Genomic DNA, 25,849 nt, shown 5'->3' on the forward strand with positions numbered 1-25,849 from the left:
GCCCTGACTTCCTTTTGATGACAAACAGTGATATGAAAGTGTAAGCCATATAAAAACCCTTTCTTCTCTGATTCGCTTTTCGATCATGGTGTTTCATCACAGCAATAGAAACTAACTAAGACAATATGGCAGTTTATTCATCTTTTTGTGTAATGGGAACTCACATTAATATGACTTGTTAAACTAACTTTCTTCCTCTCTCTCTCTCTCTTTCTTTCTTTTCTTTTTTGTTTTTTAAGAGTTTGGATTCTGACAAGCCCAAAGAACCAGTGAAAAGATCTCCTCTTCGTCAGGAAACAAATATGGCCAATTTTTCTTACCGTTTCTCCATATACAACTTGAATGGTAAGATTTGATTAAGTGAAGTCAAAAGTAGTATTATACTAAGTTCTATAATACAGGAAATGCAATTCAAAATGTAAAACTATATAAAAATTATATACATAATTTGATTGAGTTGTTTTCTTTCTTAAAATTAGTGTGTGTGTGTGTGTGTGTATGTTTGTGTGTGTGTGTGTATGTGTGTGTATGTGTGTAGGTATACACATGAGTGCAGGTCCCTGCAGAGGCCAGAAGTGTCAGATAATCTTGAAGCTGGAGTTATAGGTAGTTGTGAACCATCTAATGTGGGTGCTAAGAATCAAACTCAGGTCCTCTGGAAGAGCAGTACTTAGCCACTGAGCCATCTGTCCATTCTGAGTTCTATTTTTCCTAATTTATACAATTAATTCAGATTAATCACAGAAAAAAAGGCAGCTACAACATAACATGGTTTTCTTGTCATGTATTTAGTACTTGATACTGTGCATGCTAAGGAGAAAGCCCACAGCAATCTGACTGAATTGAAGTTCAAAGAAAATCTTTCTTAGTAATTTTAAAATCAACCTATGTGACCTTTATTTAATGTACTTGGTCACTTGTTAGTGTTTGTAATAAGTGTTCTGAATTTCCTTAGACTTTTTTCTTCTCTGTGTGCCCTTCTCTCTTGTGGTAATACTATATCTACCTGAACACTGGGCCATGCCAATAGCTGGCTTAGGGTTTCTATTGCTGTGATGAAACACCATGACCAAAAACAAGTTGGGAAGCAAAGGGTTTATTTGGCTTATTTGTCCATCACTGAAGGAAGTCAGGACAGGAACTCAAGCAGCAGGAACTTGGAGGCAGCTGCTGATACAGAGGCCATGGAGGGTGCTGCTTACTGGCTTGCTTCCCCTGGCTTGCTCACCCTGCTTTTTTATGGAACCCAGGACCACCAGCCCAGGGATGACACCACCCACAATGGGCTGGGCCCTCCCCCATCAATCACTAATTAAGAAAATGCCTGATAGCCAGATCTTATGAAGGCTTTTTTTCAGTTGAGGTTCCCTCCTTTCAGATAACGCTCACTTGTATCAAGCTAACACAGTAGTATAAATTTACGTGGGAGATTAGATAAAACCATGGAATAGTACAAGGTGTTTTCAGTATTTTGTCTTTGAACTTACAACCATATTTTCCTTACCAGAGATCTTAAAGGATAAGCTATTTGTTTCTAAAATATCTCTCAGGATTTAAAACAGAACCTATTAAATACTTTATTTGATTGTTTCTAGGCCCAATGAAATATATTCTTTTGCTTTTTTCCCACTGCCTATGGCTAATTATAATAGAATGGATAGATTTTGATTATGTCCTGGAAACTTGTGTCTTCTCTGTAGAAGCTCTGAATCAGGGAGAAACTGTGGATCTGGATGCCCTGATGGCCGACCTCTGCTCTATAGAGCAGGAGCTCAGCAGCATTGGCTCAGGAAACAGTAAGCGTCAAGTCACAGAACCAAAAGCTACTCAGAAGCCAACTTCTGGCCGACATTCATCGAAACATGGCACCCTCAGAGGACTGTCCTCTTCCTCTAATAGAACAACTAAGCCTCCCCAGGCTAACTACTCCCTGGATGACATCACTGCACAGTTGGAACAGGCTTCCTTGAGCATGGATGAGGCCGCTCAGCAGTCTGTAGTAGAAGATTCTAAGCCTGTAGTAACGAGTCAGCACAGAAGGACTGCGTCAGCAGGCACCGTGAGTGATGCTGAGGTGCGCTCTGTTAGCAACTCCTCCCGTTCCAGCATCGCTTCTGCAGCCTCTAGCATGGATTCTTTGGATATTGATAAAGTGACACGCCCTCAAGAACTGGATTTAACAACACATCAGGGGCAGCCAATTACTGAGGTAAATAGAGGAAGTTTTCTTCTGTTTTTCTGTCCTTAAAATACAGAGAAATGGCTGTTTCATTTTGTTTTGTTTTAATGGAGCTTTGGCTGACTTTGGTTACTTCTTTAATATTTAAAATTTGTTGAAAGTACTTCTCAGCTAAATGAGACCACAGAAGAGTTTGTCACCAGACATGACAGTGTCACAAAGATGAGCTAGATGGGGTTTAGATTTTTCTTATTGTCTTTGACTTGTTAGAATCCCTTGAATTAATGACAGTTATTTCATGTGATTTTAAAAAAATGAATGATGATTTGCAAAGCCATAAGTAAGCTGATAATTGTTTTTAACATAATTAAAATGAGACCATAAGGCATGTAAATCCTCATTGTAAGCTAAAATTCTGTTTGGAGTTTGCTCCATTCTGTTATCAAAGAGTTAGTCTGATGTAGTAGAAAGGAAAGCTGGACTTCCAGAACATGTGTCTTTGTCATTTGGTACCTATGGAACTCAGGTCAGTTGTTCAGTCTTTGCAGATATCAGTTTCTCATAAGAAAAATTTTAATTCCTATTACTTGGTCTGCCTTTCCTCTCTTCCTTATAGAGTGTCTCAGAGTTGAAAATGATAACAGGTGATATGAGATGACATAAGTATTTTGGGGTAAGGGTAGAAGATGGATTTGTGATAATAAATTTAACAAAAGAAAGGGATTTCTCTTGATTTCTTTGCATCAAGAAGATAGCAGTTTTGTTGTATGGTAAGAACAGGAGAGAAAGTGAAAGGCGCAGAACAAAGTCAGCCTTTCCAGCGAGCTTGTGTTTACATACTCTGCTACAACATAAAAGAATGTCTGCATTATTGGCACTAGTGTGAAGTAGTGTACGACATCATCGAAAGAATCACAGGGAAACTTGAAACTTACACTATGTGGCATCATTAGACTCTCCCCTACCAAACTGATTTAATTCTTTAGATTAAAGATAAATTTAAATTAACGAGTAACCCAAGTGCTTAGGTCTGCCTGAGGTGCCGTGGAGCACAAGAGAAGCGATGACCATCACTGTGGTTTAGAGGCAAGTAGCTGCTACAGGGAAAGTAGCCAAATCCTAGGAGCCTAAAGAACAAGCCCTCATTTAGCTGGCTCTCGTTTGTCTAAATCCTGTGTTCTGTAAAGAGTTTGAAAGCCAGTTTCTACTGTATGAAGAAACCCAACGTCTGCTCTGTGACCTAGGAGCCCTGTCCAGTACCAGCTCCTCAGCATTGCATTTCATGCCTGTCAGATTTTCCCGTTGAGAGTTAAGTAAGCAGTGTTTATTAGCAATGCGTTCTTCTCTTCCTTGTCTTGTTTGTTATTACTTCCTTTCTGTCCTGTTATTCTGAGTTAGGTCAAAGTGCATGAGAACAGATCTGAACTAATCACCAAGGATACTCTGTGTGGCTGTTGACTGTCCTGTCCATCTGTCTTTCTGTCTATAAAATACCACTCACTAATGTTTAAACAATGTAAGAGAATATAAACTGAAAGCCCATCTCTCAAGAAACACATCAAACAGTATCCGGTGATACCCATTGGTAAAGATACCAATATTTGGTGATGTAGTGTTTAATATGATATTTTCAATATGAGGTTTGGTAGGTGAATCAGGAATAGTCTAAAGTTTTATCTGGCTTCCTCTGTCCAGGGTGATTTAAAAAAAAAAAAAAAAGGCTTAAAAACTTGCTTTTAATATCCTTTGTCTTTTTTTTTTAACTTTATTTATTTATTTATTCATTCATTCATTCATTCATTCATTCATTCATTCACTTTACATCCTGATTGCAGCCCCCTGCCTCTCCTACCAGTTTCCCCCTCACATACTCCACCTCTCCATTCTCCCTTCTTCTTCTTCTCAGAAGGTACCAACATGCCCTGGTACATTAAGTCCCTGCAGAACTATGTGCATCCTCTCCCACTGAGGCCAGACTAGGCAGCCTCAGTGAGGCTAGGGGAACGGGATCCAGAGGGAGGCCTCAGAGTCAGAGAGGGCCCCTGTTGGGGGATCCACATGGAGACCAACCTGCATCTGCTACCCATGTAAGGGGCCTAGGACCAGGCCATGCGTGCTCTTTGGTTGGTGGTTCAGTCTCTGTGAGCCCCCATGGGCTCAGGTTAGTTGATTGTGTAGGTCTTCTTGTAGAGGCCTTGACCCCTCCAGCTCCTCAATTGTTCCCCCAACTCTTCCGTAGGACTTCCTGAGCTCTGTCTAATGTTTGGCTGTGGGTCTCTGCATCTCTTTCCATCAGCTGCTGGGTGAAGCCTCTCAGAGGAGTTATGCCAGGCTCCTATATACCGTGTTCTGATTCAGACTGAATAAAATGAGATAAGCTGAACTCATTTTATTAGATCCAAAACCCATGTATCAAATACTCTTAAAATGAAATACAATGTTTAAAATTATAATTAGTTTTTAATACATGAGATTAAATAGTTCTTTCAGACTTAAGTATTTTCTACCATGCACATGTTATATTCTGTCCCCAGAAATAAGCACTTTGTAATCTTTGAGCTGGTTCTTACAACATTTGTCTCCATAACCCACACTTAACGTCACTTTATCTCTTTTTTTCCCTGCTGTCTAAATTACGTACTGAGGTTGGAAGGTGGGACGAAAGCCTCTTTAGAACCTCCCTTCGCTTCTCTGATTCTGCTCCTCAGTTCTTCCCTGGTGAACATTTAGTTACTGTTGTTTATTTCCTTTCTTTGTGTGGTCTGAGAGATCCACCCCAGGACCTTACCTGTGCTGGGCTCCCACGCTCTCCCAACCGAGGCGCCTCTGCCCTCCCAGAATACTCGGTGCTTTGATTACAGTGACTGTGCCCTTGAGGCTGGCTGCAGAACTGCATATTATTTACTTTCTCTTGAGGGATAACAGTTTGCTTTTTAAAACAACAGCAAAAAACAGACAAAAACCCTTCATTTTCTCTGCTTATCATTATTTCAACTCTAAATTACAACAGTTGATTCAATCATGTTTAGCTTGAACAGAGTTAATGTTCTATTAATTTCCTTCCTTTAATTTTCTATTAATTCCCCCCCTTGTCTCTTATTCAGGCTTACTTTTGTGTTTTCCCATAGACCACTAACCCTCTGCAGAGACAATTCTGAAAGTCTCTGGCATGAAGGGCAGCCAGTATTTCAGAAGCTTGTTAGAGAAGAGAACAGGTTCGGATGTGGGATTGTTTCTCAGTGTGAACTTCATCTGACCCTTTCAATTTCTCAATACAAACACAACTGACACTTTGGGCCAGGGGGATTTTGGTTGTAAAATAGTATCCTGGACATTGTAAAATATTTAGTAGCTCACATACCCATGAAACATAAAATCACTCCCATTTGAAAATTTTATCTTTAGATAGAAAATTAATAGCAGGTCAGAGCCCTCTTTTTAGGACAAATTACCTTGGGTTTTCCTTTTCCTGACATGTTTTCTTGGGAACATACCGAATTAAGATTAATTATAGATGGCTAATGCAGGAGGATAACTGAGTTCTCCAGCCTGGACGCAGAGTAAGACATGTTTCAGACTAAGCAGCATGAAAGACTGTATAGAACATCTGTAGGTAGGCCAGAGCTGTAGGCCACACTGTTGCCTAGTGCATGCAAGGCTCTGCTCTCAGCTTCCAGCGCCAAAAGGAAAATGATTGTTCAGAAAAGTCACCAAGAATTATTGTTTATTTTAAAGTTGCCCCCAAATCAGTAAGTGCACGGGGTCTCCATGTCCACAGCAGGAAGAGTGCCATGAAGAACATTCTAAAGTGGTGATAAGACCCTGACTTCCTCATGTATGTTATAACTTTTGTAAGGGAGTAGGAGTGTGTCTTGGAGGGCCCCAGACTTCTGTTCATTACTCCAGATAGTACTGCTGCCTGTGGAATGTGACATTTTCACAACCATGGTCATTTCTGTTCTTACCAATGTGGTCTCTTTTCCACAACCAGCTGTTATTTAGTATGTCCTGGAAAGGCCCCTCGTGAACAGCATGGACTCTAAAGATGACGTTGCCCGAGGCTGCAGAACTGAGTGAACCTCATCTCAAGCAGTGGTCTGCTCTGTTAGGGCATTGAGTAAATGTCAATCTGATCATAAGTCCATTGCTGACATGGCAAATGAAGAAGCAACTCCAGGGGATAACCGCTCTCATCGATGGTTTCTATTGTCTGTAGTCCCACTGTCGCTCCTACTGCTGCTCCAGAGGGCTAGATCTTATGACATAAAGCTGGGTGCTGTTTTGATTTTTTCTCTGATGCTAGCTCAGCATTCAACTTTTTTGGTTTTTTAAGACAGGGTTTCTCTGTGTAGCTTTGGCTGTCCTAGACTCGCTTTGTAGACCAGGCTGGCCTCGAACCCACAGAGACCTGCCTGCCTCTGCCTCTGAAGTGCTGGGATTGCATGCATGTGCCACCATGCCTGGCTAACATTCAACTTCTGTTGGGCCTTTCAAGTTGGTTATTACTTAGCCATATACTTTGTACCTTCCAGAAATTGTCTTTGTCTGTTTGTCTTTTTTTAATTTTTGTTTTAGTGGGATTTGGAAAGTGTGGAACCACCTCATTAGACTCCTAGGAGCCTCTTGTCTTTTGGAGTGCTCCACAGTAGTCTTCAGACTGTCTGTTTTGTTCACGTCCCCCTACTCTGACAACTCCAATTTTTTAAAATATTTTTCATACAATATGTTTTAATCATTTTTCTCCTCCCACAATTCTTCCTGGATCCTCCTTACCCACCCTTTCTCTCTCAAACAAAAATAACAACAAAAAACAAGAAATATCCCCCCCCCCAAAAAAAATAGTTTTATTAGTAATAAAGCAAAAATGCCCAAACAAAGCAAAATGGATCAGAGAGTCACAAAAAGACGACTTAGTTGTTTTGTGCCGGCCAACCAATACTGGGCACTGTACCTGCCGTGAGGTGGGGTTGGTAGACCCTGTGGGATTCCCCGGAGAAAACTGATTTTTCCTGTGCCAAAGGGCAGCAATTGCAATGGCTTCTTTAGGGACGGGGTCCCGTGTCCGCTTCCCTGTCTTATTAGTTCTGGAACACCATCTTGCTTGAACCTGTGTTGGCCTTGTTGATGCCGCCCAGTCTCCGAGTTCATATGTGTGTCCGTCCTGTTGTGTCGAGAACCTTATTACTCGTTTTGTATGTGTTTGTCCTAAGCTATTTGAGAGTTAGGTACATGACCCTTTTCTGTTGGCTCTTACCATTTCTATTTCCTGAGAACCATATCGATCATATAGAATTGACAGTATTGATCTAGTAACTGAAATAGTGCTATAAAACATGTTTAGTGGATAATACATAGAAAAGTGAAGAGTCTCAATTTGACAAAGCATATGGTATGAAGGCAAAGCAGAAGTGGTTCTCCATTTCATAAGTAGTTACTTAACTATTCCACAGATAATGCAGTGCCTAGGCACAGCGCTGCATTGTAAAGGATAAATGGTCATCATCAGAGACTGGAGAGAGAACTGGAGAGTCTGAGTTCAGATCCAGAGCATCCATGTAAAAACTGTCCCAGTGCAGAGGGACAGAGGTTGGTGGATCCCAAGGGCTTGACAGCCAGCCAGTCTGGCCAAATCAGTGAGCTCCAACTTCAGTGAGAGACCCTTCCTCAGGGAGTATGGTGGAGCACTATTGAGGAAGACAATGAACATCAAACTGTGACCTGTATAAGCACACACAAACACAGCATCACACACACAAGGTTATCAATACCTTTGAAGATCAAATACAAAAAACTTGATAACTCAATCTTGGAGGGGAAAGGTTGCAGAGAATTAAAAAATGGCATGTCTAGGAAATGACGGAGCTGCCAAGTATGGATTCAGGAAATTTGGCAGTACAAAGAAACAAGAGGCAAGGGGCAGATTAGCCAGAATTGCTGAACGTGTTGCTGTCCCTTCCTTACCCCAGTGGGTTGACCTGTTTGAGTGTCAGACATACCAAAGGAGGGGTGAGTCAGATCGGAAACATGCTTAACTCGGAGGGAGGGCTATTTTATTCATATAAAACTTGAAAGGATGGATGGGGGAATATGTGAATTTAATACAGAATACACTTTACTGGCTGAGATTTCATTTTTCTTTGTATTGGGAAAGCAGAAAGCCAGAAGCTTGAGTAACATGGAGACTTGGCCCTGGCTTTGAGGGATAATTAACAGGAGATTTAGAGTATGGCCAGTGGTCCAGGCAAGTAAAGTTCATTAGCATAAAGTGCTTCTCTACACAACCTTGTTGCATCTGACAGCTGTGTTGTCAGGCAATGAAATAAGACTATTCTTAAGTCATTCAGGTTACGATCATCTGGTTCTTTTCTAATTTTTATGCAAGAGAATGAATGGTAAAATTGCATGCGTTTTTGTTTTTTGCTATTTTCTTTTGTTTCTGTTTGTTACATTTCAGTGATCCATTTCTCTCCCTGCATAATCAGGAGAGCTGTTCTTTTCCCCTCCATTACCTATCATTCTTTTCCTTCCTCCGTTTCCACAGCATGCTATCTCTCTGAGCTGTCCCAGTAAGCAGGCCAAGCAGCACTCAGACTTCACGGAAGAGCAGGCTGAGCTGACTCCTGTAAGTTCTGTAAGCGCGGTGTGGGGCTGTTTAAATATCAACGAAGAAAAACAGATTCATAGAATTCCAGATGTTTATGTCTGATCATATAATAACGTCAGCTTTTTTGTTTTAATAAACTTAATTATTTAAAAAGACTTGTAAATTAAAAAAAAATTCTACACCAAAATTAACCAGACCCAAAGTCTGTACAACTCAGTGAATTTCCATACAGTTAGAGTAGGCATTTGGAATAAAGCTGTGTAGCTGCACATTAGATTTCCTGCTTTCATTATATATATATATTGAATATATTCAGTATATTCATATACAATATATATATATTGTATATATAATATACACTTACCTGCCACCAAACAAAACGATCTGAACAGACTGAACTAGAGAAACAAGTAGCTTTATATCCTTTTTCATAATTCATGTCCATTAACTGCATTCAGTCCATCCCTAAAGTATAGCCTTTTGTCTTCTTCATATTATACTGTACCTATGTGTGCATTTGTTTATCTATATACATATATTATTGGCTGGATTCTGCATATGAGAGTGAACATGCAAATATTTTTCTTTCGGAGATTATATGACCTCAATATTATGCATTCTGAGTCCATCCATTTTCCTGCAACATCTTTTTCTGGGAGCAAATATACATATCCCTCAGTAGGAGTCACAGAGGTTAAGACAGCCTGTAGGAAAAATTGTGTTCTTACTCCTAAGAACACGAAGGAAGAGTCTAAAGCACGTGTTACAGACCCTGCATGGTGTGTAACTGTAAATACCGACACCCACAATGGCTGTATTCACACCACTCCCACTACCGTCCCCTCCAGCATTTGTTGTCAGATTTGTTATTGACAGACATTTTGATGAGGGTGAGGTGACATCTTAAAGTACGTTTGCTTGTTGTCTGTGTTTTTCAAGATAGGGTTTCTTTGTGTAGCCCTGTCTGTTCTAGAACTCACTCTGTGGACCAAATTGGCCTTGAACTCACAGAGATCCTCCTGCCTCTGCCTCCTGAGGGCTGAGGTAAAAGGTGTGACCACCACCACCAGGCTTCAGAGTAGTTTTGATTTGCATTTCCCTGAGGGCGAAGGATTTTCAACACTTTTTAAAGATAATTATTGGCCATCTGTATTTTCTTTTTTTGAAAATTGTCTTTTCAGTTAATTTGCCCATTTGCTGATTGACAGTTTTATTTCTGTGGTATTTAATTTCTGCAGTCTTTGTAAGTTCTGGCTACCAGCCCCTTGTGTGAAGTGTAGCTGGTAGAGGTTTTTCCCCATTGTATGCGCTTTCTGTTAACAATTGCTGACTGTGTTCTTTGCTAGAGAGAAACTTTTTGTTCTTATGTAGTCCCATCTGTTGATACTGGGGTTAGTTACTGTGCTGGTAGTATAATTTTAAAAAGTTCTTGCCTACCCCAATATCTTGAAGGATATCACCTGTTTTCTTCTGAAGTTTTCACTGTTTTAAGCTTTAAATTAAGGTCTTTGATCCATTTTGGATGGTTTTTGTTTTGTACAGTGTGAAGGATAGAAACATAATTCTTCTGCAGGTAGAAACCCAATTTTGCTAGCACTGTTTGTTGATTTTTCAAATAAAAATTAAATCAGATTTAAAAGAAAGTGAGCAAAGCCTGATAATCACCTTTATGATATATGATGTTGAATGGTAACACTCAAGGTAGACCACCTGATGTGAGGGATTTTTGTATTGGAATCACTGTAAAATTCTGACTCTAAGGGCTTTCATCGGCATCTGTAGGCCTAACCGTTAGCAGTTCTCCAGGGTGAGCCATACACTGTCTCTCCTGCATCAGTCTGTAACTAAATACCTAGTTTCTCCAAAATGTATTCTGTGACTGGTGGTGGTTTTTACCGAGCAGTAGTTCTCAATCTTTTTAACCCCAGCAGCCCTTTTTAAAATAACAAGTAATTTGTAGCACCATTTTACAACCCCTAACAGAACTCATAGTTAACATAATTTTACCTATATCCCTAAGATGTAAAAGAATATAATGCCTTAACGCTGGGGATGAAGAAAAGTAAACGCAAATAATTTATAATGAAAACATTTAATACATAAATGTTCGGCTGACACCATTAAAGGATGCAAGATAATGTGTTGTAAGAGACGATTAATATTTACTATTGGTTTATCTTCTAGTAAAATGCTGCTGTTAATCCTCAGCAGCTGTATAACCAAATCACCACACAGAGACTGGGTTTTTAGTTAACCTAGAACACAATATTTACTGGGCAATATTTACTCCCTCCTAAACCTCCAAGCCTTCAGTTTCCTAACTTTTAGATTTCCCATATTATACTTGCTTTTTGTGAAATCTTAGATCTGGTTCATGCTCCATGTCCTCCAAGATCTCTCCTCCAGCTCTGCTCTCCTAGCTCCCCTCTTGCCCCTTCTCCTCCCATTCATCTCCTGCCTTCTGGCTCCTCCCCTCTTTCCTGTCCTCTGGCTCCTCCCTGCTCAACATTGTGTCTAGTTGCTTTATTTAATCCTGTTTACACAAGAGTTGAGACAGGATGCTTAGAATGAGTATCACAATGCAATATCCGGATTGAAACCAGAGAGTTCGGGGTGGTGGGGGAGAAATCGGCATTTGAATGAACAAGGGTAAGGTGTATACATTTAAAAAAAAACACACATTATACCAACAATAATGAAAATCTACCGGTTCTTAATGTAAAGTTCTCATTGAAGTGATCCCATAGTGCATTTGTTTAAAAATACCTAAAACAGAAAGAGTAGAGTATGAGTGGCTCCCAGAATTAAAGTGTGCTGGGATAGATAGGGCATGTTTGTGGACGGAGAAGGAAAACGGGGAGGTGTCCTTAACTGAGGTGGGGCGCTAAGACAGTTAAAGTCACAGGAGGGACAGTGGAGACTACAGAATTCTGAGTTCTTGCTGCCTTAGCAATACTGAGTGCTTGGATTATAAGTGTCCTCCATCATCTGGCTCAAGATAAGTTTCTAGCTATAGTTACACTGTTAAGTCATTTGCAGTTTGAAACGAAAGGGTTAGTAAGAAACAATTTTTGATATTTGATTTTATAAAACATATATTTTTCAAACAGTGTATACTAATGAAGCTCAGTGAAAGTCCTGCATTTCATATTTTTACTAGTATAGCATTTACTTCTTAATTTTGTTCAAAGGAATTTAGATCTCAGTGTATCTGTCACTGCTAGTTGTGATCCTGGCAGCTCTTACTTCAAGCTGGGTTTCCATTAGTAATGGTTCCATCATTATAAACAGTTTTTTATAAGTTTTAAGCAAAAGAAACCATGGAGGGGTAGGGGCAACACAGGTAAGAGGGAAGGTGAATATAAGCAAAATACCATGTTTGTATGCACAAAAGTTAATCAAGTTCATTATATTTGATATTAAACATAATAAAAAGTATAGAATTTTCTCAATCTATTTCATAAGATAAAATGTTCCAGAATTCATTGAAACAATATTATACAAAATTACTTTGTGTTTATATGTAAAATATACAAGATTTTCATGTATATGATTTTCCATGTAAGGACATAGATGTCTTGGGGGATGGGATCTGCACTTTTATGTGATGTTGTGTCATGCTTTAGACATCTGGCACGTTTGACTTTCTTCTCAGTAAGTGTTATTAACCCTTTTTTTGTCTTTATTGTAAATCCCAAAACACCCTCACCATTTTTCTGAGATGCCAAATTAAAGACAGTACTACTCTCTGAGAACTATTGATCTCAAATATTTATTTTCTTATTTCCTCTACTCATCCTACCCTTTTCAGCCTTGTCCTCATCCTCCAAGACTATACACATTTTCTGGATTACCTTAAGCCCCTAATTTTGGGTTAGGCACTCACTCTCCTGCTCCTCCCTGCCATGCCACCTAATAAACGTCATTATAGCCATCAGTGGGAAATACAGAAGGATATCAGGGAGTTACAGACCAGGTAGTGCAGGGAGAACAAGGGCTAAGGTATTGTTCATAGACAAGGCAGCAGTGTGTGGCTGCCTTTTTCCAGGCTTGAAGTTAGATGGCAGAATAGAGCATAAATGGAAAGGGAAAACACATAGGCCTTGACTTCTGGTTTCTCTGTTAAAACGTCTCTGTGGCCATGTGTGCCACAGTGTGCATATGGAGTTCAGAAGACACTTTTGTGAAGTTGGTTCTTTCCTTCCACCTTTACACGGGTTCTAGGGATCAGATTCACGTGTCAGGCTTCCACAAGGGCCGCGCCATCTCGCTGACCACAGTGTGTTTTTGTTAACTAGCAGCCAACCAAGACATCTTGACTGTTAACTGCACATTTCTTTTCTCACTCCCTTTACATCTTTCTTCGGTGAGAAGGAAGGTTCATTCCTGTTCTTCTGAAAGCAAGGAGTTAAGGAGCAGTGTGTGGCTGACTGATCCCAAAGAGAGGGAGAGAAGTAATGTAGGTGTTTATTTAAAGGGGATACTGTTTCTCGATGTCATGCCTCCTGTTACACACTTAGTGTAAATAGAAGGAACGTGGATCTGCCTTCCCCTAAAAGGCCCTGACATTCTGCTTTTCTAGTGAACTACATCCTGTTCTTCAGGAAAAATTTCAACCCAAATAATTATTTTACTTTTAGAGTATTGCCCAATAGCAAAGTGCACTAGAGTAGTATTTTCATAAGACATTTTTTTTTATTATTTATAGTAATAAGTAAAAATCATTATGATACTTACTATATTTCTGGATCTGTTCCTCTTGCCCCGAGATCCAAACGATAACTTTTTGTGAGTGTTTTGTCTGCATATATGTCTATGTACCACATGCATGTCTGGTGCTTGTGGAGGCTTAGAAAAGGCATCCGTTCCCCTGGGACTGGAGTTACAGACAGTTGTGAGCCACCACATGGGTGCTGGATATCAAACCTGGGTCCTCCTGAAGAGCAGCCAGTGCTCTCAACCACTGAATCATCTCTCTAATCCCCATGTATTTTTTTAAAAAAATGCCACCACACTTGTGAAGAGATCAAAGGAAAACTTTGGGAAATTGGTTCACCCTTCCGAGATGTTTTGGGATAGGCCTCTCCTATTATTTGTGCTGTGTGCTATCTGTATTCCAGGAAATTCCCTTGCCCATGAAAATCTTGCCATAGGAGTGCTGGAATTACAAATGGCACCACCACATCTAGCCTTGTGCATGGGTGTCAGGGACTGAGCTTACGTTATGTATGTGCACAGCAAGCACTTCCACCTTCTGAGCCAGCTGTTCCCCTGGCTCTGTTTCTTAAACAACAACCAAATATTTTCTGAAAACCAGGAGCTAAAATGTTTATAATTTCTACATTAAGTATATATTGTAAGACTTTTTAAAAGATTATTTTAGAATTGATATCTAGAATTGTGTTTTACCAAGTCATAGCTTTTGTGGATGGCATGAGGCAAATTTCATATTTTTGTTTTTGTTTTGTTGGAGTTGTTTCTAGAGACAGGGTTTCTCTGTATAGCCCAACTCTTCTGGAATTTATTCTAGACCAGGCTGGCCTTGAACTCAGAGATCTGCCCGTCTCTGCCTCCTGGGTGCTGGGATTAAAGGCATGTGCTACCTTCACCCAGTGCAAATTTCATTTTTTAAAACTTGAAATGCAAGGCCAGCAAGGTGGCTCAGCAGTTAAAGGCATTAGTCACCAAGCTCTGTGGCCTGGGTATGGTCCCTCCCCACCAGGGCTCAGTGGTGGACAGAGAGAATTGAATATTGATATTCCACTGTTTGGGGCTCTTTCTGGAACAGTAACCTTTGTAAGATAAATTGTGATAAGTTTTCAAGAAACTCTTTTCTTGGGCTGGAAAGATGGTTCAGGGGACTAAAGCCAGACAAAACAAAACAAAACACTTCTTTTGTAGGTATGAGACTAGAGTTTGGATCCCCAGAACCCAAGTGGCCATGGTAGCCCGCCTGCAGCCCCAGCCAAAGATTACAGAGAACATTAGGTAGCTTAGACTAGCTAAATCAGTGAGAAACCCTGCTTCCTCAAACAAGGTGAGAACAATGGAGAAGGACACCAACAACAACTTCTGGCCTCTCCAGGTATACACACACACACACACACACACACATACACATACCCACACGTGGAGATACAGGCTCATATCACACACAGCTTACTTTCTTCAAATTCATGCTTTGTCTTTTGAGAGTATTTTTTTTTCATGTGTAAATGACAAAAACGAGTGGTTGAAAGCAGTTAAAGTTATAGCTGATTTTTGTTGTGTTGTGTTTTTTGTTTCTTGAGACAAGGTTCCTCTGTGTAGCCTCGGGTGTTCTGGACTTGCTTTGTAGATCAGGCTGGCCTCGAACTCACAAAGATGTGCCTGCCCCTTCCTCCTGCTGGGAGTACAGGTGTGCGCTACCATGCCTGGCTTATAGCTGATATCTTTAAATTTTGCTTTTTAGTCTTTATACTTATTTTTTTCCCTCTGATCTGGGCTGAGCAGTAACCTTAAACTAAATTGAGTTTTCAGAAACTTCTGCCTACCTACTGTTTTATGGTTGAGATAACCAGTCTTTATCTTTGGGAGGACTGTAACGTATAGGTAAGTGAGGGGCTGAGAATAGTTTCTTAGTTCTTAATGTTTGGCCTTTTTAGCGGTGATCATGAGGAAACCCCTCCACTCACACCATTAGGTTTCTTTTTGTTGTTTTGGGGGACATGGGTGAGAGGGGCCAGTAATATGGGCTCATCTTGAACTAAAACTAGCTTTAGCCATATAAACAGGTGTTCTAGAACAGACTCAACACAGGGGAGATCCGCGCTAAGTTTAAGTTAGTGTCTTTGTAACAGTGCTTCCAGTCTTAACGTGCTATGCTGCGTCATCTCTATGGACTTTTGAAGGTGTCTACAGGTCTTGTGTCTATCCATTGGATTTTATTTCCAAAGAACTTGTTAAAATAATTTGGTATAGATTTATAAAATACAACCTATGGAACACTTTTTGTGTTAGTACCTTTCATTGCTTTCAATGGCAAAAGTAACTACCTGATATGAAATACTAATTCAGATTTGTTAAGGGACAGGCAAGTTCAAATGATGCACATATCAAAGTAGTTGACGTTTAAGGATAAATATATATGGTTACATACGCTTGCATTACAGTGTGTTATTTAAGTTATCAAGAGGGCCTTGAGAGGCAGAACACTTGCTAAGAGAGTGGACTGCTCCTCCAGAGGACCTGAGTCCAGGTCCCAGTGCCCACCCTCAGTGGCCTATATGTACACACAGACATGCACTTTAAAATAAAATGGAGTGCTCTTCAAGTCACTAAGAATATATAAATGGTAGCTAAGGACTATGTGATTTGCATCATTACTAGGGAGAGATATTTAATCACTTCAAGGAGAAAATATTCAGTGTTTGTTTTCTGTGAAAGTCCCTCACTGTATAACACTATCCTGTAATGAATGAATTAATAAAATTTTACTGGAAACAAAATGTCAGTCAAAACACATATTGGTGTTTTTTCTCTTGGTGTGGCTTTCATTGACTTGATGAGAAACAGGTGCCAGTTGTTAAAATGTTTGTGTTCTAAACAATACACTGCTTAAATCTCTGCAATCTTATGGATGTTTAATAGGAACTATACTTAGTCATTGGCCTTTGACACAGTTTTATCTGTGCCTTGTGCATGCATTCTTGACCCCTGGCTTGTAAGCCAGTCTGGTTTTATGGTGTTGATGTGTTACTCAGAGCCAGAATTCAGCAGGTCACCTGGACAGACCCATGGGTGTGGATGGGGTCTTTACTTCTCACCTTCATTTCTACTGCTGCTGTTCGTTTGGTTTTAAGATATTTTTCCTTGATGAATCCACTCAGTTTACAAAAATAGATGTGAAATTACGTAGAGTCATTCTTACTCTGTTTTATTTTAAAACACAGAAAGCCTCCACTGACTTCACTTACTGCCTTCTTTGTTTTTCTCTCTCTCTGCACAAGCACTGCTATCTGGACAGGGAAACATCCCTTCTTCTGAGAAACATTGCAGGAAAGCCTTCTCATTTGCTGACCAAGGTGACGCCACCGTTCTCCATGTGCATGTAACTATTTACTGCCCTGCAGATGGCATATAATCTCTGTGTGCGGCTGCATTCTCCGTCTTCCTTTCCTATTGTAGCACCATTGTCTTTAATACAGGGTGCTATTTCTCTTGCTGAAAGTAACTGTCTTCTTAATCTAAGGACGTTAATGTTCACAGCCAAAAATGTGTTCAGCAGTTTTCACTTGTTTTTAACTTCTGCAGATGTTTAGTGTTCTTTCAAGTATGTTGCACTTTTTCTAGTTTAATTTTCTATCGCATTTCAAAGTCTAATATCGCTGCTTTAATTTAACTTTTGCTATTGATGGCTTTACGGTATGAGTTTCTTTTGCAAGCTTTACAGTCCTTGATCACATTATTACTTCTGGTTTAATTTCAGCATTTATTTACATAGACAGAATTTTGATTTGTATTAACTTAGCCTTACTGAGAAGAAATGATCACAATTTGAATTTCTCAGTGTTCTACCCTCAGTTTGATTCAGTTCAGCTGGATTTTGTTGGGGTGCTATTTTATAACAAAATCTCTTATCAATTCTCATTATTAACTTGGTAACAATAACAAGGAGCTGAATGGTTGTTTTCTTAATCATTGTCTTAATCATTATCTTATTTAAGTAGCACAATGTTAAGTTCAAGAATGCCAGACTTGGCTTACAGTTTCTGATGAATAAACAATTTAGAAGTCATGTATGTTATTAAATCTGAAAGGGTTTTTCTTCTTTCACTTATTCACACCATAAACTTAGGAGAGAAGGTAACTGACTAAAACCAAATCCAAGAAGCAGCTCGAAGAAAAAGAGCCCTTCACCGAGTGAGCAGTGAGGCCGCGCATGTCCTAACTCGAGAGAGAGACAAGCCTCATAGCCCAACTAGGATCTGTTCCAGAAGAGAGTGCAAGCTCTGGCCACACGCATTGTCTCTGTCTCTCCTTGTCCCCTGCATTTCCAGATGGTTGATAGCTGCTAGGGTTTTCTGGATATTATCAGCAGCTTCTTAGACTTCAATCCTGCAGAATCCCTCCCCCGTCTTTGCCCTGGGGCCCCACAACAGAGATACATTTTCTTTTTCTACTTAGGGTACTGCCATTCTCCGAGTGACACAGGTTGATCATTGATCATTTGTCACTCTGCGTCCCCATCACTGTCTCGGATCTGTAATGAGCCTGTGGTAATCCTCAGATTGTACTAGGTTTCCCGTCTGTTTCATTCTCATTGCCTCCACCATAAGAACAGTCTCTCAGCACTTAAACGCACACTGCAGTTTCCTCTGACTTTGTCCCTCACCTGTTCTTACACTGTTCCCAGACTGAGTTTAACATCTTACCACTTGTCTTGCCTATTTGTCTGATAATCGTAGTGATCCTTGCACTTTGAGGGACACTAGTTAGTGTACAACACTGTCAAATGGACATATTTCTTACACTTAGGGAGCACACAGTCTTATGATAAAATAGCCAGGCACTGTGGTACACACCTGTGACCTAGATGAAGGCAAGTAGATCAGGAGTTCAGGGCTATCCTCAGCTATACAATGAATTGGACCAGCCTGGAACGATAAGAGATCCTGTCCTCAAAAAATAAAATTAATTAAATTAAGATTCTATATATAAATATATACACACATATACATATATATGTATCTGTATATACAAATATGTAAAAAAGTCTAATTTTGCAAGTATGTGCACCTCTGATATGCCATTCTGTAGCGCAATCTGGCTCTCTACCATAAGCCTGGTATCCCAGTTCCCAACCTCCAGGTGTCTGCCAGTGTTTTAAGAACCATGCTCTAAGGGCTGAGGGATGGCTCAGAGGTTAAGAGCACTGGCTGCTCTTCTAGAAGTCCTGAGTTCTATTCCCAGCAACCACATGGTGGCTCACAGCTATCTGTAAACGGATCCGATGCCCTCTTCTGGCCTGCAGGTGTACATGCAGACAGAGCCCTCAGACATTAAACAAAATACATAAAAACCATTCTGTGGGGCTGGAGGGATGGCTCAGTGGTTAAGATCACTGACTGCTCTTCCAGAGTACGCAGTTTTAAATCCCAGCACCCACACGGCACCTCCCAACTGTCTGTAGCTCCAAGATCTGTAACTCACAGACATGCAGGCAAAATGCTAATACACATAAAATTAAAAAATAATAATAAAAAACAAACCGGGCTGTAGTAACCATCGTTTTCTTTGCCTCAGAAAAGATGCTACACTGTTTTTACATTATATCTTTAACAAGCAGTTTTATTTATTGGTACCCCAAAAGCTAAGGGTATAAGCTATTAAGGACACTACAAACCGAGATTCTGGTATAGCAAATGTGCAGCTAAACATTTAGTAAGTATGTGTGATCTTAGGAAGACAGTAGATTTTTTGAGTCTTAGTTGGTGCTGTGGCTATAATTATCATACAAGCCTTGTATTTTTGGAGGAATTTAAATTAGATATCATACACAACATAACTTGTAGTTCAGCAAGTAGTTTTAGATAATTAATGTTAGTTCTCTTAATGAGAGTTTAATTTCATGACTTCTTCACAGAAATAGTTAACTAAAATTACTCTGATTCTAGGCCGCATTATACAGTAGAGAATCCAGTGAATATTAAATTACCACTTTAAATTCTCTTTGAATTAATTTGTTACTTTTTTATTTTGCAGTATATGAAATGATTTCAGAGAAATTGCACCTTAATTTCATTGTTTTGAACCTGTAGTCTTAGTTTCTCACTTGAAGTCAGTTGCTGTCTATCTGTCAGCAACTGTAACTGCCCAAATAATGATACTCTGATGTTTATACCCCAGAGAATGTTGTTGCCCAGAATTGGCTTTCATTTAATCATAAGATCTTTACCCAGTGTTTGTCCTTTGTGCAAATTTGAGGAGGGTTGGCATTTGATCGTTATTGATAGCCACACAGCAGTTTTTCAGTAGAAAATGGGTTGTCTCTTGCTCTTTTAAGAAAAGAAGTAGGAGAGAGAGTTGTTTTTCTATGAGCAAGGTGTCTCTTGCTATGTTTAGGATAGTCATGAGACAGCGAGAAGAAAGGGCTAGTCAAAACAATACATGCAGAAGACTGACGGTCTGAGCCGCTCAGCACAACATCTGATGAAGGAAGCTCTGTCTTGGCATTAGTGACATGTTAGCACTGCTAAATAAGCTGAGGAAGTCTTCCATAGGTCAGACACATCGACACAGACTCAGTGATCTGTCTCCTATCTGCAAACACAAAGAATTTACGATGGTTTCCTTTCTTCAGCACTGCCATGGTTGCAAAGCAAGGTCAGTTTTAACTAGAAAATATAAGTAGCACTCACAGAGGACCAGCGTGAGACTCGCAGAGACACGGATTCATGCAATTGGATTATTTTTATTTACAGCTTTGTTCAGTAATGATATTCAGATCTCACGCTAACTAGTTTTGTTTCTTCAAAGAGTTTCTAGAACAGTTATCCTTGTAGTAAACTAGAGAAGAATAAACTAAAATTCATGTATTTTGAAACAAAACAGCTGGCTCTTAAATTTGGTACTCTCTTTCATAGACCAATTTATAAGGACCAGAGATGTAGCCCAATAGTAGGTGCTTATTATATGCAGGGCCCTGAAAACAATTTTTAAAAGGAAACTATATTAACCAATTTCTGTGGCTCAAAGAAAGGCTTGATTTTGTGTTAGGAGAGCATTACCTAGCTGTTCTGATTTAAAATATGACTCCTTATCGGTGTGTAAGAAGTGTAATTGATTAAATGTATGTTAATTGGCTACTCAGTTCTCTTATTGTTTAATACTTGCAAGGTGTGGAGCAGGAACTGATCTATGAATGTAATTAAGCTAAACCTGTCATTGAATTTGACAAACTAAATTTTACTAAAGTAAAATGACAGCATGAAAACACTATTATTGCATTTATGGCTAACCAAAGTACAGTATTTAATTGCTTCTCCTTATATATTCTTACAGCAATTTTGGGTTCTGACATGATGATCTGCACCATCTATTATACTGTGAAAGGCAGTAGTTTCAATGCCGTGAAAGGCCTCTACAATCTGACTAATAATGCCTCTGATAAATTATTTTATTTGTTAATGTGTTTACAATCCCTTTGTACCCTTTGTTTGATAGCTTTTCTTTTCTTTTCTTTTCTTTTTTAAGTGCTGAATAGTACTTAATTGCCAGGATACACATTTATTTCTCTGTTCACTTACTAGAGGAAATCTTTGTTGCTTCCAAGTTTGGATAACTGTGACTAAAGCATCTATAAGCATCCATGTGCAGGTTTTTTGTGGATAGATGTTGGCAGCTGATTTGAGTGAATGTGTAGAAGCGTGATTCTTGGATCATGCGGCAGTGGTCCATTTTGTAAGAATCAGCCAAATTGTCTTTCAGAGTGGCTTAGTAGTGAGCAACGGTTCTTACTGTTCTACATCTTCACCAGCATTTGTTGTTGGTGTCGCGGATTTGAGGCATAGTAAAGTATAGTATCTTGTTGATATAGCTTGTACTTCCCAGATGATAAGGACTATTGACCGTCTTTCCATATATGTATTTGCTGGAGAGATGACCCAGTGGTTCAGAGTTGCTGCTCTCCAGAGGACCCAGCTTCTATTCCCAGCACCCATATGGTGGGAATCCAGTGTCCTCTTCTGACCTCTGCAGGCACCACACACATGCGGTGTACATGCATGTATGAAGGCCAAACATCTGTGCCATTAAAATAAAGGCAAATTTATTTTTAAATACTTTATTTTTAAAAGTTCATGTTTGTATTTCAAATATATAAAGCATAGATTCCAATTCATTTTCTCCCAGTAGACTTTTAATTTACTTTTTAGAGACATAAATGAAACATTTTCTTTCTCTGCAGCAGCTATTCATTCCAATAGAAGGATGAGGCAAAGGTGAATTCTTTCTAGTAATTTTTATGAATTCAGTTACTTGATTGTTTAAAATATTTCAGATTCCTTTATAGAGTCTTACTAAATTTACCAAAATTGTGTATTATGTTTGGTGATTTACTTAATACTTATTTTGTTTCTCAATTCTAAAAAACTCCATTTTAGAAACAGTTATAACCTTATGACCTATTTTCCAAGAGAAAAAATCTTACATTAAAGTGTAATCTACATATTTTATGATGCCATTTGTTTGCAAAAAGGAAAGGACTGATTATAAGTATATCTATAATTGTACAAGAACTAAGTATTAATCCTTTTTATTGTTAAAAACAAAGTTCTTTGTTCTTTGACTGTTGGGCTTACAGATCCTGTTTCCAGGCCTTGGTTATTCTGTAATTCAGAGGCTCCATTCATTGAAAGGGATCCAATTTCTGGCACGCAAGCTTGCTGCCTTTCCTGCCCTGTGTCTCTGGTCCATGGGATAGTAACTTAAGCTTGTAAGCAGAGACAACACAATAGGAAATGGAAAGAGAAGAAAGCCATCAGAATTTTGGAGAATAGGAAAAAAAATCAGTAAATGAATTTAGCTTTTTTTTTTCCTTCCATGGAAATGTTAGCTTTTTATGAAAACTAACACATGGATTATGGGATTTTAGGCACAATCCAGATAAAGTTTGGCTAATATTAGATTTTCCTTTTTTTTTTTTAAGAAAACCATATTAAAGGATTGTAGAAGTTGGCAGTTATATAGATATTTTAATGTTTCATACTAAGAAATAGAAAATATTCTTTTTAAACAGAAGTTTACTTAAATGAGTTTTTTTAATTAGAAATTACAGCTACAGGGTTTACTATGGCCTGTGGCTGGAACTAAACAGTAAGTACTAGCGTCAGATATTGTATGCTATTAGAAAAGGACAACGCTTTATTTTTAGTTCTTTATGACTTCTACTAGTTTATAATTTTAGGTTTTCTGAAATAGAATTACTTACAATTGTATTATTTGTAAAGTTATATTTAGCATTAAAAAACACCTTATTGATAGATTAATAAATTTAAATTTACTGACATGATTGTGTTGCAGGATTTTCCAAATCAGTAAAACTTAAAAAAAATATAAGGCAGCCTCTTGTTTATATTAGCGTATTAATGAGAATTAATTTTATTTAGTACCTATACTTTTTGTTTGTTAAGGGTTTTATTTTATTACAAATAAGTAGATTGGTTTTGCTGTACATATTTTTACAATGATCTTAAATTTTCAACCTAACAAAACAGTGTGCAGAGAATCTTGCATAACTCTGGAGGGAGTCTGACTTCAGAGGGGTTTTGTGAGCGTAGTGAATAGTCAGGCGTGAGCTCCTTCTGCATCATGCTTCCGCAAACCCAGAGCCTGAAAGTCATTTGCTTCATGTTGACGGAGTAGAGCGTAAATCACAGGCTTCTTTCTTTGGCTCTGGAATATGGGTTCATCCTGTTACCGCACCTGTGCTGTCTTGTTACCAGTGTGTCTCCTGTTTGTGAACAGGGCTGTTTTTAAATGTGCTTTCTATAAGTGTGCAACATTATGTTCTTAATGAAATTCAGTAGCAGCTCCTAAGCCTGAAGCCTTCTCTGGTGTCTCCACTCTCTGAGCAGCAGTTTATCTGAAATGCTCTGTGTTTGCAGGAAGAGCAGGCAGCAAAGCTGAAAGCTGAGAAGATCAGAGTCGCCCTGGAGAAAATTAAAGAGGCTCAAGTGAAAAAGGTGATGTATGGCTCTTGGCTGGGTTTGAAATATTTATCCTTTTTTTTTTTTTTCCTGACTTGGTTTATGAAGAATTTTCTTGTTGATTATAATGTTTCTCTAATTTATGGAAAGGTAAAAATATATTCTTCCTAATTTCTTTTCATATGTGGGGTTTGTAGGTGAAATGCTTTATGAAAACAAGCCTTTGTTTCTAGCTGGTCCTGGAGCATTTAACTCAGGGCCCGTAGCTTGCAGCATATCTTATATCACTCTGATATTAGAAAGGTTTCTTGCTATTTTCAAAACAAAATCATTGAGACAGAATCATCTTGGCACAATAATCATTTTAAAGTACTTAAACTAATTTAGGTAGGTTTCTTGATATTCAGATTTTACCTGTAATAATAATTCCAGGAGTCATAATGTCTTAATTTATACTTAAATACATGGATCAGAGTGTTATGTAATATTGGAAAAATACTTTCCTAGATACTATTCTTTAAGTTCCCACTTAATTGCATTTTTACCCGTTGCAGCTGGTGATCAGGGTCCACATGTCTGACGACAGTTCTAAAACAATGATGGTGGATGAGAGACAGACAGTGAGACAAGTGCTGGACAGCCTGATGGACAAGTCCCACTGTGGCTACAGTCTAGACTGGTCGCTGGTGGAGACCATTTCCGAGCTACAGATGGGTAATGATTGCTTAATTGCTTGTTAGCTAAGTCTTTACCATGGATAGCCTGGAGAGTTCTTTGAATAAAAGATGAATTCCAGTTTACTTTGTATTTTAAAATGATTAAAGCAAAAATTTTAAATGATAACAAAATGCTTTTTCTTTGCAATAAGAGCTGCATAAGCTCATTTACTGAAAGTTATTATTAAAGGTTTTTGTTTTGCACTTATTTATTTTATGTGTCTGAATGCATGCATATGCATTGCGTGCGTGGAGAAGTCAGAAGAGGGTGTCAGGGCCTCTGGCACTGGAGCTACAGTGGTTGTGAGCTGCCTGGTGCTGGTGCTGAGAACTGAACCTGGATCCTCGGGACAGCAGCGCTCTCGGAGCTGGACTTCTTTCTCTCCAGCCCTGTGCTCTTAATTACTAGCTGTTAATTACTACAGGGGTCTTTCAGGGAAACAAAGCACATCAACAGATTTCAAAGAACACTTTTAACATGTTCGGTATTATTTCTGTGTGTGTGTGTGTTTTGTGTGACACAAACACCGCCACGACCCCAAACCCATGTTTAAGGAAAAAAAAAGCCCAGTCACAGAGTCATGCATCTGTAATTCCAGCATTGGGGAGATAGAGAGAGGGGGCCGGCAGGCTTGCTAGCGGGCAGCCGAATTGGTGGGTTTCGTGTGTGCTGAGCAACTGCTTCAAAATGTAAGGTAGAGAGCAACTGAGAACATTACCTCTGACTCTACACTCACAGATTCTATGACTCTAATGTGATTTATGTTGCCTTTCATGTAATTCTGATTTGGGGACAGAGAGAATCTTTGAAGACCACGAAAACTTGGTTGAAAATCTTCTTAATTGGACAAGAGACAGCCAAAACAAGCTTATATTCATGGAGCGTATAGAAAAATATGCACTTTTTAAAAACCCCCAGGTAAGACTGACAAACCTAAAGTCTGGCAGCCATGTGATTGGGTGTTGTAGCTACACACCCCTATGGGAGCATTCGATACTGCCAAGTTGGAAAGGAACTTGGGGGCCAGATGTTAGGCCTCAGAAAGTTTCCTAGTCCCACATGGGGGTGAACTTTGGAAGAAATATAAATAGTTCCAGGGGGTCACTAGGTTTCTTCTCTGTAAATACAGATTAACATTAATAATTGAGATTCTCATCTCACCAAAGCAGGCCAGGGGATTTTGAATGGCTAATTCTTATTTTAGTTTCTGTCATCTTTTATTACCCCAACATAATGCCTGGTTTAGTATGTCACAACCCCTGTGCCTTAAGTCTCCACCTTTCCCTCCCCGGCCTCACTGTTTCTCCACTTCTTCCCCAGTAGGTCAGGAAAAGCAAGGACTCTGCAGTAAACGCAGTGATCAGAAAAACAGGGGTAGTGTCAAAGACAGTCTTTATCCTTCAGACTTGACTTTGGTAGTTTAATGAAGAATATGCGCTAATGAGTGTCCATAGATCTTTCTGTAGAAGACTGAAAGAATAGTTACACTGACTACAGTTCAGATTTTAATTAAATCAAGCAAATGAGACTGTTACATCCACAGCAGAATTTGGGGTTTCCTCTTAAAAAGCCAGAGTATGAATCATCTGGAACAGCATGAACTATGCTGGCTTAGCGTATCTCAGGAATCTTTCCTTGTTCCTTCTACTTATTTATAATGCT

At 39.1% G+C, this 25,849-nt stretch overlaps 1 protein-coding gene across 11 annotated transcripts in view; it reads left to right on the forward strand.

Moving 5' to 3' along the window:
- Raph1 (Ras association (RalGDS/AF-6) and pleckstrin homology domains 1) overlaps positions 1–25,849 on the forward strand; it is a 74,461-nt gene that overhangs the window by 30,880 nt on the left and 17,732 nt on the right. For 8 of the 11 annotated variants that reach the window (XR_008721235.1, XR_008721236.1, XM_055617160.1 and 5 more), the window contains exons 3-9: positions 240–345; positions 1,701–2,209; positions 8,721–8,801; positions 16,772–16,846; positions 23,429–23,506; positions 24,025–24,184; positions 24,984–25,105. Coding sequence is in view for 9 of the 11 variants with exons in the window: in XM_055617160.1 (XP_055473135.1) it covers positions 240–345; positions 1,701–2,209; positions 8,721–8,801; positions 16,772–16,846; positions 23,429–23,506; positions 24,025–24,184; positions 24,984–25,105 (1,131 nt within the window). In the remaining 2 variants the exon portion in view is untranslated. The remainder of the gene's footprint in view (positions 1–239; positions 346–1,700; positions 2,210–8,720; positions 8,802–16,771; positions 16,847–23,428; positions 23,507–24,024; positions 24,185–24,983; positions 25,106–25,849) is intronic. The other 3 variants (XM_055617162.1, XM_055617163.1, XM_055617164.1) reach the window with 3 other exon arrangements.

Source organism: Psammomys obesus, unplaced genomic scaffold, assembly GCF_907164565.1.
Source record: "Psammomys obesus unplaced genomic scaffold, mPsaObe1.curated_primary_1811, whole genome shotgun sequence".
NCBI lineage: Eukaryota > Metazoa > Chordata > Mammalia > Rodentia > Muridae > Psammomys > Psammomys obesus.